Raw genomic sequence first — 20,180 nt, 5'->3', positions numbered from 1 at the left:
TTACATTCGTATAGTTTATAATACGCCGGACATACGCCTACGCGTTTAGAAGTCCTGATAACAGTATCAGTTCTATGCAAAATGTTTTTCCGAGAACTGTTTATTTAATGCGACTGAGATTTTGTCGACAAAGTATGGTTCTCGTTACGGACTTTTGTTTATGTTAGTAATAATACAATTCTAATATGTTTATCAGAACGGGAAATTTAATTAGTTTGTTTACTTTATACAGAAAAGCATCTTTTGTGTCGCTTTTAATTTGTATCGGGTTAAGGTCGGCCTAAAATATGATTATTGTGGTCTTATTTGGTAATATATAATTTAATGGTAATGTATAGTTTGGTAAGAGTAAAAAATGGGTGGTAATGGATACATGTATCTTACCATGCCTCACATTCGCCAAACATGGGTGCACACAAAGAAAAAATTCGATTACTAACAACACAACATGCTATGGAGAGAAGTATCTTAAGGCTCAGAAAGATACATAAAAATCTCAGAATCGGAAAAAAACTAACCTTACAGATGTTCTTGAATATTATATTAAAAATGAAGAGTCAATGGGCAGGATATGTTGCTAGGGTCCCAGACCAAAGATGGACTTTAAAAGCAACAAGATATAGTGGTCCCTCAGGTAACAGATACCGAGATAGACCCAAAATGACGTGGAGTGATGACTTTCTTACAGTGGCAGGTAAAAACTGGCTGGAGAAAGCAAAAAATAGAGAGTTGTGGAAGACGATGGAGGGGGCATATACCCGGATGGGATTCAGATTATAATTTAAATAATAATATTAGTTTAAGGTATACTTTTTTAAGTTACTAACACATTAAAATATGTAGTTCATACTCTTGAATAAATATGCTTATTATGTTAATGAAAAAACTCAGTGCGTTGTCCAACCTTCTGCTGTGGAGCTGTCTGATGATGTGGTGGAGCCACAACCCAGCGTCTGTTTTTATTAGCTTCACCAATCACCTGTATGTATGTTTGTTTGTAACCGACTCATTCGGGCGTGATTTTGGCCCACTTTAAACGGCCAGGTTTCGTTCAAAATTCGTAGATTTATCCCGGACTGAATATGACAATACATTAATTTGATAAAATTATTCCATTTTTCAATTTGAAAAATAAGATTTTTGTTAATTTATATAATTTTTTTCATCTATCGTCGATAAAGCAGGAATTGATGTTCCTTTTTAAATTTCATCAATTATCTTTTCAACCAAAGCGTGCCTTTGTTTCTTTTTAACTATTATTGTATTGTGTTTGTAATAAATAAAAAATGCTTCTAATTCTGAATTAGTACTATGACGGTCTTGTGCGAGAGAGGTAACCTAGCTCCGCTCGATTCCTCAAGGTCATAGGTTCGGTCCCTAACCTTAATAGTTAGATTGACACAGTTTCCACTCTGACACACTGACAAACACCATTAGTACATGTAGTTAGCGGAATGAGCTTCTTATTTGTGTGGTGTGGTCAAAAAAAGAAAGTTTCTGCTGTGAAGCAGTAATGTGTAAGCGTTATTGTGTTTCGGTCTGAAGGGCGCCGTAGCTAGTGAAATTACTGGGCAACTGATACTTAACATCTTATGTCTCAAGGTGACGAGCGCAATTGTAGTGCTGCTCCTACTGTTCTCGTCCCTTATTATCATAAAAAAAAACGCTCCTGTGATACCTCTGGTGTTGAACGAGAATTTGGGTGGCGGTTAGTAAGTTTAATTCATGCATGTACTATCGTTGTGACTAGCGGTGACTCACTATTGATTGGAATTGGCAGCTATTCTGTTATCAAAAAGTGCATTTCCTTGCACTAACATTTGATTAAATACATTGGCAGTTACTTGTATATTTACAAACTTTTATTCACTTAAGCACCGATCCACACTTACTGTTCGAAGTGAATCCATCGAACAGCATTATTACAAATATTGCTTAGTAGATAAAATTAAACACTTATAACCATTTTGTTACCTTCGGTAAGGCAGTACGTGTTTAGCCATTGATCAGGCTGGTCCCAGTTAACATTAACCATTCGTCTATAACTATTACAGGGCCGGTCCGAGTAACAATCAGAACCATTGTAACCAATATAATATACGCGGATAAATTTATAATCGCCATACTATTGTAAGGCGATTATAAATTTATCCGCGTATTCACCCTAAGTGCACCCCTTTTCACAAACTCTAAGGAAATATAGATATAATGCAAGCCGGTTATACCACGAAAACTACTGAACCGATCGGAATAATAAAAAGATGCAACGTGTTTCGGAGAAGGTTTTAGTATAGTTACAAGAGAGTATGGGTTGCGGTGATCACTTACCATCAGGTGACACGTACGCTCATTTGACGTCTTCCATAAAAAAACTCCGGCCTCTGTCTGAGCTCGTCTAATTTTTCAAATTTCTCAGCCAAAATCTCTGGCTGCCATCCAGTGTCTATTGTCATCGATCACGTAAAAATTTACATTGGACCACTGGATCTAATACGTCAAAGCGAAAACCCTGCTCACCATGTACTATGAGGACGAGATGGTATAAGACACTGTTTAAGACACCTAACTACCCAGCGCGTCTAAATCAGTATTTAGGGACCTTCAAGAAAAGAGCATAATCCCGCCTTAAAGGCCGGCAACGCATTTCTTGAGTTGCGGGCGGTTGCCTCACCACTCCACATCCATTGCCTGTTTGCCCCCATTTATACAAAAAAAGCCTTCAATTCAAAAATACAGATTGTCATCTATCGTTTATTCTGAACTTGTACTGATAATCTGCTTTGTAAACGATGACAATAAGCAGTAATTATTTCTTGTCATCGTCAATTTTACCACATCTAACCCAGATAAAACAGGAAACCAGACATATAGGCCAAGAACGTAGAGCACACGGTAAGTAGAACTTCATCTTTACTTGTGTGTGGTTGTAAAAGTGTTGTGTTGTGACGCTGATTATTATTATTATAACGATGAAAAATAATTGAAAGAATTTTAGTTAAATAAAAAAGTATTTATTTGTCTGGCAAAACTATTATAGCTACACAGAACATCAGAAACTATAGAACTATTAACAACAAAAGTTAAAACGAAACAATGAGAACTTCAAAAACAATACAGTGATACGAGCACGAAAATATCAGTACATGTTATAAAACTCCTAACCGTACTGACAGGACGCGACAGCGAGAGGGGGTGAAAGGGGAACGGGGGTGCTTCACGTTCCTTCGAGCTCCAGAGATAATGTGGCCGTGTAGTACAAATATAGGCAAATTGAAGAAGAAAATATTTAATTATAAAAATCTCTGCCGGCGATCAATACGTAAAAGCCTATGCCCCCACCACACCGACTCTTCCCACTTGTGCCGCCTTATATTTATCGAAGATGTTCTACTTAAAGATTATTGATTTTATTACAACACACAAATCACAGACTCAAATATTATTATAATACAATAACTTAACACATTTTATTAAGCTAATAAGCTGTACCCGGCATGCGTTGCAATGCCCCGTTCAGTATAAACAAAAAACAGATAAGATATTTATGTCTCTTTATTTCTTTATACTGACCTTTATTAAAATAACTTCACTTATATACATATATTTTAGGTCACAACACCCAATTATCTAGATAGAAGAATGTTTCCGTATGAAAACCATACAAAAAGGTTAGTCTCAGATAATGACGGATTGTCATTCAAGGTAACTCTTGAATGCAACACGAATGCGTTGACGAGTACATAATCTCTAAAATTATTATCACAATTCTTATAAAAAATTCTTAGAAAGCTATTATAAATATTATTACTTCATAATAAGTTGAATGAATGTATGAAGCATCTGCTCCTAGAGTAGTAATTACCACAACCCTCAACTTACAAGCTCATTTTTGTGCATGGATATAATCTAATCTCTATTAGTTTCACTACTCATTGTGTCTTGTCATTGTTTCATCATAATTCACACAGCTATTCATATCCCTATTAATATTAGATCTAAGTTCCAATGTTGTAGGACGTTCAGGTCGGAAAACATCCCCGTCATCGCTTCCATTTGCAACATAAAGTGGACTACCAGTAACTTGAAGTTGTTCTTGATTAAATATTATCGGCATGTCTTTTAGATTCATAGTTTTGGCATTCGTCGGATTTTCGAAATCTGTGATTGAGTTCGTAGTTACTGGGGATTCAGTTACAGGAAGAGTTATATCACTAGTTTCAGTTGTTGGAGATAGTAAGCATGAACAGGTTTGGCAGTGGGGTTGCTCGTACTGTGTGATCCGGAGGACATTGTTTGTCGTCAATGCTTGTATGTTCGTATGTGTAGCAGCCCTGTTCAAGTGTTCTTCTGGAACTATTCTGGATTTGAAGGTGAACCTTTTGTACTGGCTGTTTATTGCTATCAAGTTGTAGCCCTCAGTTACTGAAATAAAACAGAATTTTTTATCAAAAACAATCTTAAGTAGGCAATAGAATGTTTTAACAAACAGCTTTAGCTGGGTAAAAGTCTAATAAAATATGGTAAATATTATAATATGGTATTTCCATTAACTACTTTTTGACCATAGTTAACATTTAAAGTACCTACCCAATAAAAACCTAAACAACACAAAATTTTAGAAAAAGTTCACATGGTTTCATATGGTTGCAATATTAATGCTTAAACTAGCTTTTGGTAAAAAATATGGCTTATTGAATTTGGATAGGTCAATTTTCAAGATTTTACACCAACCATCTGAAGAAAGTCGATCAAAATTTAATTCTATTATAGCGGAAAATATTTTACTATCCAAATAAACAGCTATGTTTTTAGGAATTCTTTGCTGCCGAATTTACTAGTTAAGGTATTGACTTACGTGTTATTATCAGGGATGCTATTTGGTACTCAGTTTTCAGGACTATGACACCTCCGATCAGCACAATTATATCAAACGACCAATTAACTATAATAACGTATAGCATTAACTTCAGCAACTTTGGTTTTTTCTGAAAAATATTAATTCAAATTGCCTTAAAAATTTAATAGTAATACACTTACAAATTTATTTTGAAACTAAATTTATACACTTTATTTGGGAATTGGACCCGCTTCTCTTAGAACGTAATGCCATCAGTTTATTATTTTTAAACAATTTTCTCCACTACTAGGATTGTATTTACAATTAATTCAAAATTTAAATTCCAACGCTTTTATAAATAAGGCCATAAGGCTTGCTACTTGCAAGTTGCTTTTCGTTTTTCTCAGTTTACGGTTTAAACTCTCCAGTTGTGGCTTCATCCACATGATCTACTTTTTAATTGTTAACATGGTCACACCCCAATTATTATTAGGAAATTTAATTGAGAAGTCACTCTTTCAATACTTAATATCTATCACATAAAATAAATCAAATCCTGTTTCTTCGTCTTGCTAAAACTCAAAAAGATCTTAAACCAATTAAATTATTTTTTTCTTCCATTCATCTTTTCTTTAAACACCGATAATTCGTCAAGTCAATTCGAAAGTGTAAGCTTTTAGATGTGAGACAGTTACAAATTGAGTTACGAACTGGATTTTCTCGACCGGATTAGTACCACATTCGTTTAGCATACTGGCGTGAAGTAGCGGCTAAAGGCTGCTTTATTCCTTATAGGTTACTGTCGAAAACCGGGGCCCATTTCTTTTCATTTACCCCAGGAGGGTAACAGCACTGCATTTATGCCTCTTGCCAGGTTATGTGTGTTCGTAGTTCGGAAAAATATCGGCCGTCGCCATCTCGGAAATCTTGAGGTACTCTCTGGTTGCGCACATTTTTTGAGAATCACACCCGCATATACGCCTATTAGTCACTAAAGTGAAAATATTTTAGAGACTCTGAGGGGCTCATAATTTACCTGGGGCCCGTGTGAATCTGTGCACGTCGTTATAAGCGGCAAGTAGGTTTAAAGTTCCCTGTCCAGAACACGAAAATTCTGAGCGATATCGAAAGCTGCTATTGTTGATATTTTCGCCCAGCCCACAAAATTGAAAGCCGATCTTTTGGGTCAAAATTGAAGTACTGGCTATTCTGTTGTACCGGGGCTCTTTGCCTGAAGTACCGGCAATTATTCTCAAAAGACACAGTTCGGAACTCATGGTCCTTATCCATCTGGATCCGAAAAGGGTGACAGCTCAAATCCTGCAACTACAGACTTAATGCAATGACCCCCAGATCTGGAAAATCATAGATAGGATAGCAGGCAGCTCCTGGCATATCTCAGGTAATGTCAGTTGATCAACACCGACTACTATTACTACTTTCGCCATGCTCGATGAGATTTGGCAATCTTCTAGTAATTATTCCTTACACAGTTTAGGTACAGCGAATATCTTCGATCGTGTATGGCATAAGGCGCTAAGCAAAAAACTTCCTTCGCTTGGGCTCACTGAGAGTATTTCAAGTAGACCACCAGATTCCACAATGGACGCAGCATATAGATCGTTTTCGACGGACATTCCTTGCTGTGTGTTATCTCCTGCACTGGTTCTTCTGCATTTTGATGATATATATGGATGTCTCCAACATGCGTTGTTATATATATAGTCATCTCTTGCAGAGGTCACGAAATGGGGCAAAATTAAACTTGTTCAATTTAATTCCCACAAGACTTAACTTTGTGCAAATACCATTTGTCGTATCCCCTCTATTCAATAACACGTGCCTCACCTTGGAATACTAGCTGTTAAATCTCAAGCAATTGCCAATTCCGCAGTCTGGACAGCAAAGCCAAATTGGAGTAAAAGAAAGTATCATAGAGCAGCATATCATCATACTCCAAGATGCATCATGTTCTAACATTGAATGACTTATGGAACATTGCTTTCATATCTGCTCTGCTGCGCCCCAACATTGAGTCATTTGTAAAACCCAGGAATGACGAAGAGCTTTGGAGTTTTCTTATATTTGGCAAATTCATAAAATCACAATCAACACAATATTATTATTTATCAATAGCATTATAATATAGAACATGATAAGATATAGTCGTCAATATATTAATACGATTGATTTAAAAATGAAAAATTTTGGATATTTGCGAATTTTGTAAAAGAAAGATAGAAAGTGTGGAATTAATATTTGAAGGAGAGTGCAAGTGAACGAAGTCGAACAGTCAGAATAAAGAAGCATTATATTAATATTATAAAAATACTTATACTTACAAATATTAGTGAATACATGATCCAAATAAGTGCTAAAGAGTAGATAGCCTTCAGTACCATCCATAATACAATGTAGATGATGAAAACTTTGAATAAGCTCTGAACAGAACGGAGATCGTCATCAGTGAAAGTGACATTGAAATGATTTGATACGTCATCTGGTGTTAGTTCTTTTACTAGAGTTTTCACGTTTATAAGATATCCTAACGCCAAAGCATTTGCTATGCTTAGTACTATAATCAATATCTGAAAGGAATAATTAATTATCAATTATAAATTATACTAGCAGTTGCCCGCGACTTAATCCGCGAAGAATTTTGGATTTCCTTTGAGATTATTTTCCTGCTGGAAGGGAAATCAAACTTATCGATAAAAGTCCTACCGCTAGTAAAAACCGCACTTCATAATTCCTGAAGAGGTCGCAATTTACTTTTTTTTTTCGAATAAAGAGCTGACAGTTCTATTTTTTCCAAAATTTCCCGTAAATGAAATTTCAATTTATATATTGTTATAAGCGTCCACGTAGGTACAACTGGTCGTGTAAGAAACAAATTCTGAGATGTACACCGGCTGTTTTCAAAGTTTGATTCTGGCCAGCAAGCATTGCAAATATGTTGGTCTCAGTGAGTCATACATCTTTGTGCCGTTTGGTGTCGAGACACTTGACCCGTGGGGCCCAGAGGCACGGAGAATGTACAAAGCACTAATTTCGGGCCTCAATAAGGCTACTAGAAGCCCAAGTTCTCGCAGCTATTTCGGTCAACGGATCAGCCTAGCTATCCAACGTGGAAATGCTGGCAGTATTCTTGGGACGCTTGCACGTAATGATTTAAATTAAATTTTAATTTTATGTAGTCATAGTATTGTAAATATACTTATAAGATCTGTTTTGTTTGAATAAATTATATATTAAATATAAATTGAATTATCACCAAAATTTTACATTTGCATTTCGCGATTGCGACTGTTACCCAAAGACACACGATGTTAAGTTTCATTAATTTCTTTAGTTTGCACTCTACGTACTACTAGGCAGCAGCAAACGGCACCAGAAACCAGTGATGCTCATGTTATACTGAAGTAAATGTTTGTACCATAAGGGATGATATTAGCCATTAGCTAGCTAATTATATTTAGTCAAAAAAGACAATGCATAACTATAATTACATAACTTAATATGAAATGAAATAAATAAAACTATTAGTGCCCGTATATTATAGCACTTTGTACATTTTACGCGAATCTGGGCGAAGACGTGTCTCAGTGTGACACCAAACGGCACAAAGATGTAAGACCCATTGAGACCGATATATTTCCGACGTTTTCTGTCTTCGGCAGTCGAAACAGCAGCCCCAGCATCAACTAAAGTAGCTTGGACATGAGAAGCAGTCAGAGTGTCAACGCAAGTGATGAGAGAAGAGGCAAGAGTGAAAATTCGCAGTACTCCGCTCAGAACGATCGCTCGTATCTTGAATCAATTTGATATTGAAAATTGTCCAAGAAAAGACGAAATTGTACGAGAAGTTGAAATAGATTTTGTAAAGAATCTCGCAGATTGCTCTTTAAGTAATAAAGCTATTTCTTGTTCCAGTTTGTTTAAAATTTTTTACTTCAACTTCACTATAACTAATGTGAGATGCTCTTATTTAAAAAACTGTGACTAACTGCCGTTTTTAATAACGTATCTCTAGTTACCGTTACATTGCTGTCACCGTTTAATGACAAGATCTTATCTATCCATAGTTATGTCTAATATAGTTATAGTCCAATGCTTTATGTCGGTAGGTAATTGAAAACGGCCGTAAAACATCGTCTAGGATTTTCTTTATTTGCCCCCCTCTATATACAATCCTCGCTACGCCCATGTGTAGTTGTGAGTGAAAACTTACCAAGTTAATAATACTGTATATAATAATCCCAGTCTTAAGTTCCAAACAGCCACAGTACAGCTTCAATTCCGGCCAGTTGCAGGAACTGCGCCATCTAGAATACGAGTTATAAATAGTAACGTGCTTTCAATCTTCCACTTTAGGAATATTCTACAAATAAAATCAAACAGTTTTTGGGTTTTCAAGAATTCTGATCATTGACAAAATCTTGACAGTGTACAGAGACTACAATGGGCAGAGCAACCCATGACGGTCTTGCACCGACCTGTATAAATACCACTGGACAGTACACAATTGTTTTTGTAAATGGTTCCCATCAAATATGTTGTCCACTAGGTCATCATCACTATTTTTAGTACCGCAGACTTTCGCTACATGGCCAACAGCGCCAAAATGGCGAATATCAAACAGACACAAAAGCACTTTGACATACGCCAGTCCAGTGGTTTAAAGTAGAGGTTGTCAAATGTCCATCTTGTCATAAAAAAATGAAAAAAGTCTCTATGAATAATTATAGATAGTAGTTAAAAAAAATTAAAAAACACGCTTTTGAAATTTAAAAATCAACATCAACTCCTGCCTTATTTACGACAGACGAATATTATACATATATGTATATGTATAAATTAACAAAAACCTTATTTTGCAAATTGATAAATGGAATAATTTTATCAAATTAATGTATTGTCATCTCAGAATACGGAACAAACCAGAAGGAGTGTTCAATCACATATTATTTTGTATGCAGCGTGTTGTGACCAAGATGCCTCCCCTCCCGCGCCTCACCCGCCCGCGTGGTGTGACCAGGCACCACTTTTGGGGTAAAATTAAAATGTTATGTAGGATCGATTAGTAATTTGGTAAAAACGTTAAATTGGTGAAAAATAAGCGCTAAATTCTTTAATTTAATTTGCAAGTATAATTACATCGGTAAAAAATAATCATAGCTTACCAAGTCGCAGTTTATTAATTATAAATAAAGTGGATGTTGATATTGTGAATGAAATAATTTGAGATAACGTACTGAACAACGGTAAGCTATTATTTTTGTTTGTTCTGTATTCTGAGATGTTCATCGGTCTTCGATAAATTTACGAAGTTAGAACGAAATCTGACCGTTAAAAGTGGGTCAAAATCGCGTCCAAGTGAGTCGGATCTAAACAAACATACATACAGGTGAAGCTAATTGAAAGCGTGTAAAAAAGCGATTCACTCGATTGTATGAAGATGACGGCTGTAATCTTGTAAAAAACGGAGATAGCCTAAATTCACTACGTTTAAAGCAACTGTTCGCTTTAAAACTTGCCGGATTTATACTTCGTCGCCAATCGCATACTGTAATTATTACTATTTCAAACTTAAGTCAAATTACTGAACGTTTCATACTAAACTGAATTTCAATCATATATTTAGGCAGTCCTGCCCTTAGAACATCGAAAATTCTAAGGTACCGCCTCTTATTACGTAGAATTGACATCCTCTTTGAAAATACAAAAGCACTTTATTTATGTTATGGAGGGTAGAGGCAAGGAGAATCACTACATTATTTGGTACAACATAAGTTGTTGAAATTTTAAATAATTAACGACTTTAGTCGACAATAATATTAAATTTTTTATCTCGGCTTAGGTACTTCAATTCGTTTACAATTGCTAAATTCACCATACGTCATACCATACCCTATGCCTACAGCAGCGCCATTGTGGAAGCTTTTAGAACTGTTATTTACAGCATAAGCTGGACACTTTTTCAACTTTTCTCCCTTGAGAGATGATACTCCTTACCTGCATTATTCATGTAGGTCAAGGAAATGAACCTTATGAATGTCAAAAGTTTTTTTTTGCATTATTTTCTCACTCTATTATAACACCCAGTTTCATTATTTGCTAAATTTAAGATTATTGTTCGTTTTTTTGCATATACAGAGCGGTGAAAACAATATGACTTTTAATTAAAACAGAATCACTACTAGTCAATCAAAATACTTTGTAATAATTAAATCGGGCGTTACATCAACAAACAAAAAACGAAATTTTTAAATAAACTAATTCCGAAAATAATCTTAACAAAAATGAACAGCCTTTGATCATGTTTCTTCTGACCTCTACTGACCTGTAAGTACTACGGGTACGACCGGCAACGTCGCTACACCCCTTTGTAAAATTTGTAGGTGTACGAGTCGAGTATCTAGTTCTAGTACTTACATTTCATTCATGCAGGTACGCTAGGCCTAGATGCCCGCGCTTCACGCCCCGCGCTGCTCCGCGCGCGCGCTAGTGTATGTTTATTTACACTGTAGTAGGTAGATGTTCTTTCTTATCACTGGGTACACTATTCACTTAAAATAATAAGTAGTCACATTTTGAACATGATATTATTTAAATCATATCGGTGTACTCCATAGCCGTGTAATTGAAACGGGGCATTGTGATCTAAACAAATTATCACTGACCGATATCACAATATTGTTTGTTTACCGCACATGTGGTAGGCACCGCCTTCCCAAATCTATCACTAGGAACTTATTTAAAAATCATAATCGTAATAATATCAATGTCAAATTTAATACAAAAACAACAATGCGCGCGCGCCTAACTACTTATTTTAAAAAACGAGTTCTCATAAGGGTAGCTAGTCACACACTTGCGGAAGTGAATACGAACTATTAATTCTGTTTATGCATAAAAGATGTCAACTTGGCAACGTAGCATTTCTCTGTCTGTTAATACTATGCCGACGATGCAGCTCGGAAATATTCTTTTGCTAATAATAATAGGAATTTTAGCTTTTTAGTAATAAGGTCTAAATTTAAGCAACAATATTGTGTTACTTCTAAGTAAACGATGTTTTCTGAGACGCACATTTTATTTTGTATGTGGTTTACGCATGTAGGTAAATCTAAATTGTTATGGTCCGTCTAGACTCTAGGTGAATGACCTAATAAACGAAACTTGCGGAATCGTAATGTATTTACAGCGTGTGTTAGACTTATAAAAGTGAAAATAATTCACTGTGGCTATACTGTTCAATGTTATTTGATGAAAGTTGGTGTACGAACTACTGTCATGATACCCAATATGTGGTTCAAATTAAAGTCATAATGTCGTCACCACCTTGTATAGTAATACTATATTTAATAAATCACTGTTGGACAATTTTTTTGTATTACCTAGCTTATAAGTAATGTGCTGTAGATTTAAGTAATAAATAAAATTTCCACTATCAGTTTTCCGATTAATGTTGAGAAACTAAGGTAAGGCAAACAATTTCGATGGATTTTAACATTTGCACCAATTTCGAAGGTAATAGTACATTTAGTTATTTATTTCAATCAGTTATATTACATATATTTCGCATTTCTCTTATACTAGATACAGACACTTCTATCGGATATTTGCTTACAGCTGAATATTTAAAAAAAAATACATCTTACGTGCAGTTTCAATAAATTAGCAATTACTAAGTTTAAAGTAATAATAGAAGGCAAAATATTGTGTAGCAAATCTTATTTAAAAATTCTCATAACGATAACTTAAACGCTCGATATTAATTAAGTCGCAATAGTGCATTTAGATAAATATTGACATTTCTTGACATTTTGTTATGTTTTTATAGTGATAACCCTCACTTCTAGGATTAATACACAAATAAAATTTGAAAACAATCCAGTAACGGAAAACGAAATATTAAAAATAATACAATTATTGCGGAATACTAAAGCAGGCTATATAGAATTCTCACAAAAAATATTTAAATATGCAAAGATGAACTTGTACCAGTTATAACATACCTAGTCAATTTGTCGTTTGAAAGTGGTGAATTTCCAGACGCATTAAAATTATCGGTGGTCAAGCCATAACGTAAAAAAGACGATAAAACACAACTAAATAACTACCGCCCAATTGCACTCATATCTATTTTTTCTAAAGTCTTTGAGAAAGCAATGTATGGCCGCTTATCTAATTTTTTTACAAAAAGTAATATAATAAACATGCAACAATTTGGCTTTAAAAAAAAACAAGTCGACAACATTAGCTGCATTTAAACTGGTAAACAAAATAGTAGAAAATATAGATTAAAAAAACAACGTGTGTAATATTTTTTGATATGAGCAAGGCTTTTGACGTCGTATCATACACGATCTTGTTGGATAAGTTGGACCAAAATGGCATTAGAGGACCAGCTCTTAACCGGATGGAGTCTTACTTAAAAGATAGTAAGCAATGTGTGGAGATCAATTCTATCAACGAAAAGGCTACCATAATTACCCAAAAATCAAACTATACAATAAATAGATTTGGTGTTCCGCAAGGAAGCGTCCTTGGACCATTATTATTTTAAATTCATATTAATGACCTGCCTAGTATGAGAAAAAACGACTTATTTATTCGCTGATGACATATCAATAATCATGGAATGTAAAAATGAGATTAAAATTTAAGAAATTGAAATTAATAATGAAGTTAATACATTAGTAAATTGGCTAGAAGATACCTTCAAGATAGATGGAGACCTTCAAGTTAATATTAAAAAACCTCATTTATGCAATGTAGTTTAAGTAACCGCTCTAAATACCCAAATAAAAGAAGCTCTGCGTGTTAAATTATTAGGAGTACTTCTAGATAAAAATCCAAAATGGGAAGAGCATGTAGACATGGTTTGCCAAAAATTTATAGATATGTTTATGTGTTCTATAGATTACGTAAAACGGCTTTACAAAATACAGTCCTGGCAGTTTATCGTGATTATGTCGCATCAGTACTTCGATATGGACTCATCTTGTGGGGAAACTCTAGCGAGGCTAATAGAGCTTTCATAGCCTAAAATAGATGCTTAAGAGCTATGACAGGAACTTTTTACTTAGATTCGTGTGGACCACTGTTTAAAGAATTACGTATTCTTCCACTTCCCTGAATGTATATATATGAAATATGTATCTTTGTCAAACAACAAGATCATTCATTTATAATGGCAAGAGATATTTATCCGAGAAATACAAGAAACGGTGACAGACTGGTGATTGCACATAGATTTCATAACGGATCCTACGGAAAATATAGCTATGTCATGTGTATACAAATATTTAAACAAAACTCCTTCCAAGCTTACGCGTATTACCCGTCCAACGATTTAAGAAGGATCTTTTTATATGTACATGTCTTATAGATAAATGTTTTTTGTTGACACATTAGAATAAATTAAATTGACTTTAAAAAATGTCTAATCTTTCAATAATGACATCTAAAAATAATAATAATAATTTAAATTGGCCTAACTGCTTAAAATATAGAGTTTATATTATTTTATTGTTCTATAGGTAACTATTTTTATTTATTTATATACATATGACTTAATAGAGTTTATTAAACTTAAATCAATTAAAATAATAACTAGAATTTTGTAATGAAATGAATAATTTATATTATTTTATTAATATTTATTATAAGTTATTACAAAAAAAAATCTTAGAGTTTTTATGATCCATGCAAATATTTCTAAAAAGAAGCTACTAATTTGTTGCAATATCAGATTTGATGATTTGATTCAATGAATTAGAATGGTTAGGTTTCATTTCATATCAATAAAAAAAATCAACTGAAGACTTGGCTGTATGTGCCTATTGCCTACCCAGAATGGGTGAAGAGAAGAAAAAAATCTCTGCTTATATTTTATCCTTTTACGGTTGGCGGGAATTTTACAAAAATTTTATTTCCTATTTTAGTTGTTTGTTGCACAAAATGAGTAATTTCGACGATATTTTATCTGAATGAACACCACCTTTACTCAGTATAAATGCACAAAATGCTTCGGAGAACATTTTACCGGATAAGTCAAAAGGTCGCTACATATCTACATACGACGAATTTATTGCGTAATTATTAGTTAGTTTACTTTATTGTGTCTTTATTATTCTATCAAATTGTATAATTTTTTCGCAACTGATTTAAAAATATTTGTTCAGTATTGTTTAATACTGAACAACTATTACTTACTTACTTATTCAACTTGTTCCGACTGTCAACCCTCACCTGCAGCTGCGCCTCGGCTCGGGTAGACATTTGTCGGAACTCTTTGCAATAAAAAGCTTTCCGCACTCGTAATGAAATATACTATACACCATTGGTACATGTTTCCTGGCAAAATAAAGGATTTATTTTATTTATTCATCAAAATAATTTAATATCAGTATCCTTTGTATATAATTTTTATATTATGTTTCTTGCTTCTTGCGACAATACGATCCGATAGCTTAGAGCAATAACGTTCTATATGCATAGAACCTCATTGGCTTAGAGGCTAATTAAGACTGAGTTGCAGATAAAATACTGCTCGAAGAAACTATAATTCTAGTATCAATTGACAATTCAGGTAATAAATAATGCGATTAAATTTATTGTGCTACAATCAACTTGTACTAAACACACTATGCTAATATTATGCGAAAGATATGAAGTGTATGAATGGATGTTTGCCTAATCAGTAATTATAGTAAAGACAAACACATTATTGTTCTATATATTACAATTATAAATTATCTTTAAGTAGTCTTAAAAAGTCTTAAAGTCAGGAAAGGCAAAAAGTCAGCCATATGTATTCTTATACAAAATATTTGATTTGGTACAGCTGAACCATTAGAAGCGGTCTGGTAGCGAACCATAGTCGATAATATATCGCATTATTATTATTACCGTTCAAACCGTTACGACTGGACCATCCGATGGTCCTGCTGTACCAAATCCAATCATGTGCTTAGACTCTTAGTAATCACGCTCATGCTCAACACTACCCATAGCATATAATTTGATAGATCAATCGTATGGGTGACCCTTGATGCGGTCTACTAGATACCTACGTGTCCGAAAAAGGCCAGAAGAACTATATTATAGTAGATAAACAGTGCTGGTTTAACCACGTAGTACCTAAGAGTAGCAATTGCTACAGGCCCTGCTGCATATAGATCGGAGCCACTGATGAGACTACACAGGGACAATATACGTACAATTGTAGGTGTTGTCGCCGGTCACAGTGCCTTGAATCTATCAAAGGTGTTACAGATAGCCCTTTGTTCAGAGGATGCATGGAGGCAAAATAAACTCCAGAACACGTGCTTATGGAGTGCAGGAGTGTGGCCGAACAATGGGCACAAATACTCCAATCACCAGCATCGCTTCCGGATGCCTGCAGAAACTTAAAAAGAATGCTAGACTTCTGGATTAAACTGGGCTGGTTGTAGTAAAAAGACAAATGAAAACGCACTATGGCCCAATCAAGAGGCTAAATGTGTAAACAGCCCAGCTAAATTAACTAACTAGGCCCCAGGTGAAACGGGGCCCCACATTTCCACCTCTGTCGGAGCGCTCTTTGAGTGATTTTTTTAAATACGTGGTATACTAGATATTAATAATGATACGTTTTCTAGCAGCTATTGCTAAAATAGACATTACTTAATTTTTATCTCGTACAGACCAAGGGCCATTGCCTTAACAGAATTTGCTACGGGCCCCGCGCGTGGTAAAGCCGATACTGCAGATAAACTGTTACTTGATTAAGAGAGACGTACTATCGTATTGAGACTTTTATACAAAATTAAATTTTTAAATTAAATTACAACTTATTGAAAATAATTGTGTACAGAGATCAATAGAAAAATAAAATAATAAACTGTATTCTGAAAAATTTACGCTTCCCTTATAAAAAGAAATACAAATTGGGGTTAGATACTAAGCAATATGCATACCCCATGCATAGTTACAAATACCTTGGTTGAAAAGCGAGAGTAAAATCTAAATCACCATTATTTACCCACCCAAGAAATATTAATAAAAAAAGTTGATACACGCTCTCATATTTAGCTGAAGGAACCTGCACTAACCATAATTTAATAAACAAAACACATACCTGGCGCACATTTTATTCTTCATTAGTATATTAATCATATCACCATTATATATTATTCCTTTGAATTACATAATGCGGGATTATTTACGAACATAATATGCAGTTCTATACAATTTTTTCATTGCACAAAATCGTAATTATTAAAAACTTGAAGTTGTATTTCTTAATGTCTGAACACAACTGAACCCTTATCTGTATGTTTTCGATAAAATATCTAATCTATAGAATAAATTGTTGGCTTGTAGATTTCGAAGACCACGACAGCGAATACATATTATTGTGTCTTTAATCCTTGGAAAACTGAACGATTTTCGCGCGCGCGCGAGGGCGTATCTATGCGTATTATTTTACGTGTAGCAAAAGAATACTTGTAGTTAGGAGTGATCTCAGTGCATTTTTCTGAAAGCTATTGAAATAATCTATTATAATAAGTATAAATTATTTGATTTATGTTATTATTTTATTTTACACAGACTTTCTTTCGAAAAAGTTGAAAATCAGTAATATTTTAGAATGTATATTTTAAAAGAAAATAAATGGTTTTATTTATAAGTATCACTGCTTTTATTATCAACTTTATAATATGTTCTCTATAAAATAAAACTATGTATATTTATACTTTCATAATGATAATTTGAGATATTCATACAGAAAGACACCCACGAAATCGACGATGAACCGAGAATGCACGCGTTGGGGACCGTGCTTTTACAACTCTTTTATGAATAGATGTTCAGTATTTAGATTTCAGGCTCAGACACATTTTTCAGGCTACCCGGTAATACAAGACATCTTGGATGCACCCACGCTCTGGGCACTGGCATCTTCTTGATTACATCATTGTACGCAGGCGAGACCTGAGAGATGTACTTATTACAAGAGCAATGCGTGGTGCCCAAGGCTGGACTGACTATCGTCTTATCAGATCCAGGATGAGGCTTTACTACAAGCTTTCGCGTAGAGCAGAACACAGGATTCCAGCTCGACTTGCTTGTGCGCGTTTGGTGCGTGATGAGGGATTGTGTCGTGAGCTAGATGCGGAATTTGAGGCAGCCATGCCCAGCACTAATGACAATACCTCAGTAGATGCCAGGTGGCGTACATATTCCAAGGCTCTCTATGGTATTTCTCAGCGAGTTATTGGCACACCACATAAAAAGCATCAAGACTGGTTCGATGATTCTGATGTGGAAATACGGCAGCATGTTGAAAACTATCGTCTCGTTCTAAGAGGAGTCATCAGTGCAGGGCAGCGCAAGTCTCTTCAGCAGGATCTTAAAGCAAAGATCCGAGAACAAAAGGATAGTTGGTGGCGCCGTAAAGCCGAATAACTGCAATGGTTAGTTGACACTAGCCAAACAGCAAAATTTTTCGAAGGGCTAAAATCCGTTTACGGACCCTGCGCTAAAAAGACTGCCCCTGTTTACTCGCGAGATAAAGCTAAGAAGTTGACAGATCCAAAAGAGGTTCTTCTTCGTTGGGCTGAACACTTTAATGAAGTGCTCAATCCCGGTAGTCAAGAGGCAGATCTGTCTTACATTAATTCACTTGAGAGCTTGCCATCTGCTTCGGGCTTGGATGACCCGCCTTCGTACGCCGAGTTCGTTACTGCGATCAACCGTTTAAAAAATGGTAAATCACCGGGTTCGGAGAGTCTGTCTTCTGAAATTTTCAAATACGCTGGACCGAGTATCAGGTCCAGACTTTTTGAACTTATCAGACTGATTTGGGATGTTGAGATGGTTCCACAGGACTGGAAGGATGCTTCTATTAGCAAGCTATATAAAGGCAAAGGGGACCTCTCTGATTGTGGCTCGTTTAGAGGCATTGCATTTTTTTCCACAGCTGGCAAAATTCTGGCGCACATCATCAATAGTGGCCTTAGTAATTTAGCTGAAAGCTTCCTTCTGGAGACCCAGTGTGGGTTCAGATATAAAAGAGGTACGGTTGATGCTATCTTTGTAGTCAAGCAACTTCAAGAAAAAAGTTTTGAACAACACCGCGACCTCTATTTATGTTTTGTGGACCTGGAAAAGGCCTTTGACCGTGTTTTTAGGACCGCCCTCTGGATTGTTCTAGAAAAATGTGGCTGTCCTGCAAAGTTCGTCAATTTAGTGCGCCAGTTCCACGAAGGCATGACAGCCCGTGTGCGTCACGAAAACAACTTTACAGACCAGTTCCCGGTCACTAGCGGTGTCAAGCAAGGCTGTGTAATGGCTCCGACCCTTTTCTCTATCTACTTCGCTGCAGTAATGAATGACGCTCTTAAAAGCTGTAATGACAAGATTACCATAAATGTCCGCATGGACAAAAGCGTTTTCGACCTCGCACGTCTCAGAGCAAAACTCAAAATAGACTGTTTCAGTAATAGATGTTCTGTATGCCGATGATGTCTGCCTTATGGCTGACAGTTTGGACGACCTACGGAGTTTTTTGGACAAATTAGATGAGTCCTGTCGTAAATTCGGCTTAGTAATCAGTGCTTCTAAGACTCTGGGTCTTCTTGTCTAACACAACCTGCGAAAGGTAAATCTGCGGACGATGGTGTTGTTTACCTACGAGGAAAACCACTGCCAGAAGTAGGTACCTTCCGGTACCTTGGAACTATTTTGCGCAGTGATAATAGTCTCAAGTCTGAGATCTCTCTGAGTTTGGATATCACATGACCCAAAACTCCACACAAAACTCGCTGTCTACAGGGCCATAATCTTACCATTGTTGCTCTATGCCTCGGAGACCTGGTGTCTTTACAAGGGAGATATCAGACGCCTTGATACCTTCCATATGAAGTGTCTTCGGGCGATTCTTCGTGTGAGATGACAAGATCGTGTGCCAAACTCGGAGGTTCTACGTCGAGCTAAGCTCGCTGGAATGGATGTATGCTAATGAAAGGCCAACTACGCTGGTGTGGACACCTTGTACGCATGGAGTCTTCCGGATTACCAAAAAAAGGTATTTTACTTTGAGCTTAGCTCAGGTAAACGAAAGCCTGGAGGACAGTTTCTGCGTTACAGGGATGTCTTAAAACGCCACTTGACTGCAATTGGCATGTCTAGTAAGTCATGGGAGGAGCTTGCAACGCAGAGGTCGGAGTGGCGAACTGCTGTCAACACGGGTATAGAAAACTTTGAGCGTTCCCGTCTTGAAGACCTTGACGCCAAACGCCTGATCCGAAAAACTCGACCCAAGCCCTCCTACAACTATACTCGCAAT

General features: G+C 35.7%; 1 protein-coding gene across 2 annotated transcripts; it reads right to left on the bottom strand.

Annotated features, from left to right (window-relative positions):
- Positions 1–2,995: 2,995 nt before the first annotated feature.
- LOC126964426 (uncharacterized) lies at positions 2,996–17,099 on the bottom strand. 2 transcript variants are annotated; one of them, XM_050807527.1, is made up of 5 exons: positions 16,968–17,099; positions 9,069–9,162; positions 7,180–7,425; positions 4,856–4,985; positions 2,996–4,422 (listed from the first exon to the last, which is right to left on the bottom strand). In XM_050807527.1, the coding sequence occupies exons 1-5, from the start codon at positions 17,003–17,005 to the stop codon at positions 3,926–3,928; spliced, it is 1,005 nt and encodes a 334-aa protein (XP_050663484.1). In that variant the 5' UTR covers positions 17,006–17,099; the 3' UTR covers positions 2,996–3,925. The 2 variants fall into 2 exon arrangements, with proteins under 2 accessions (XP_050663484.1, XP_050663485.1); XM_050807528.1 differs by lacking the exon at positions 16,968–17,099 and adding an exon at positions 11,273–11,361.
- Positions 17,100–20,180: the final 3,081 nt, after the last annotated feature.

This window comes from Leptidea sinapis, chromosome 5 (assembly GCF_905404315.1).
Source record: "Leptidea sinapis chromosome 5, ilLepSina1.1, whole genome shotgun sequence".
NCBI classification, from domain to species: domain Eukaryota; kingdom Metazoa; phylum Arthropoda; class Insecta; order Lepidoptera; family Pieridae; genus Leptidea; species Leptidea sinapis.
Note: the sequence above shows the minus strand (reverse complement) of the source record. Positions and strands in the feature narration are given on the sequence as shown.

Excerpts from the sequence above, each read along its gene's own strand:
- LOC126964426 (XM_050807527.1), bottom strand. The coding sequence starts at position 17,005 with ATGATTAATATACTAATGAAGAATAAAATGTGCGCCAG. Across the intron at positions 9,163-16,967 it reads AAGAATAAAATGTGCGCCAG|ATGGCGCAGTTCCTGCAACT; the intron begins GTATGTGTTTTG and ends CTCGTATTCTAG. Across the intron at positions 4,423-4,855 it reads AGCATCCCTGATAATAACAC|TAACTGAGGGCTACAACTTG; the intron begins GTAAGTCAATAC and ends GTTTTATTTCAG.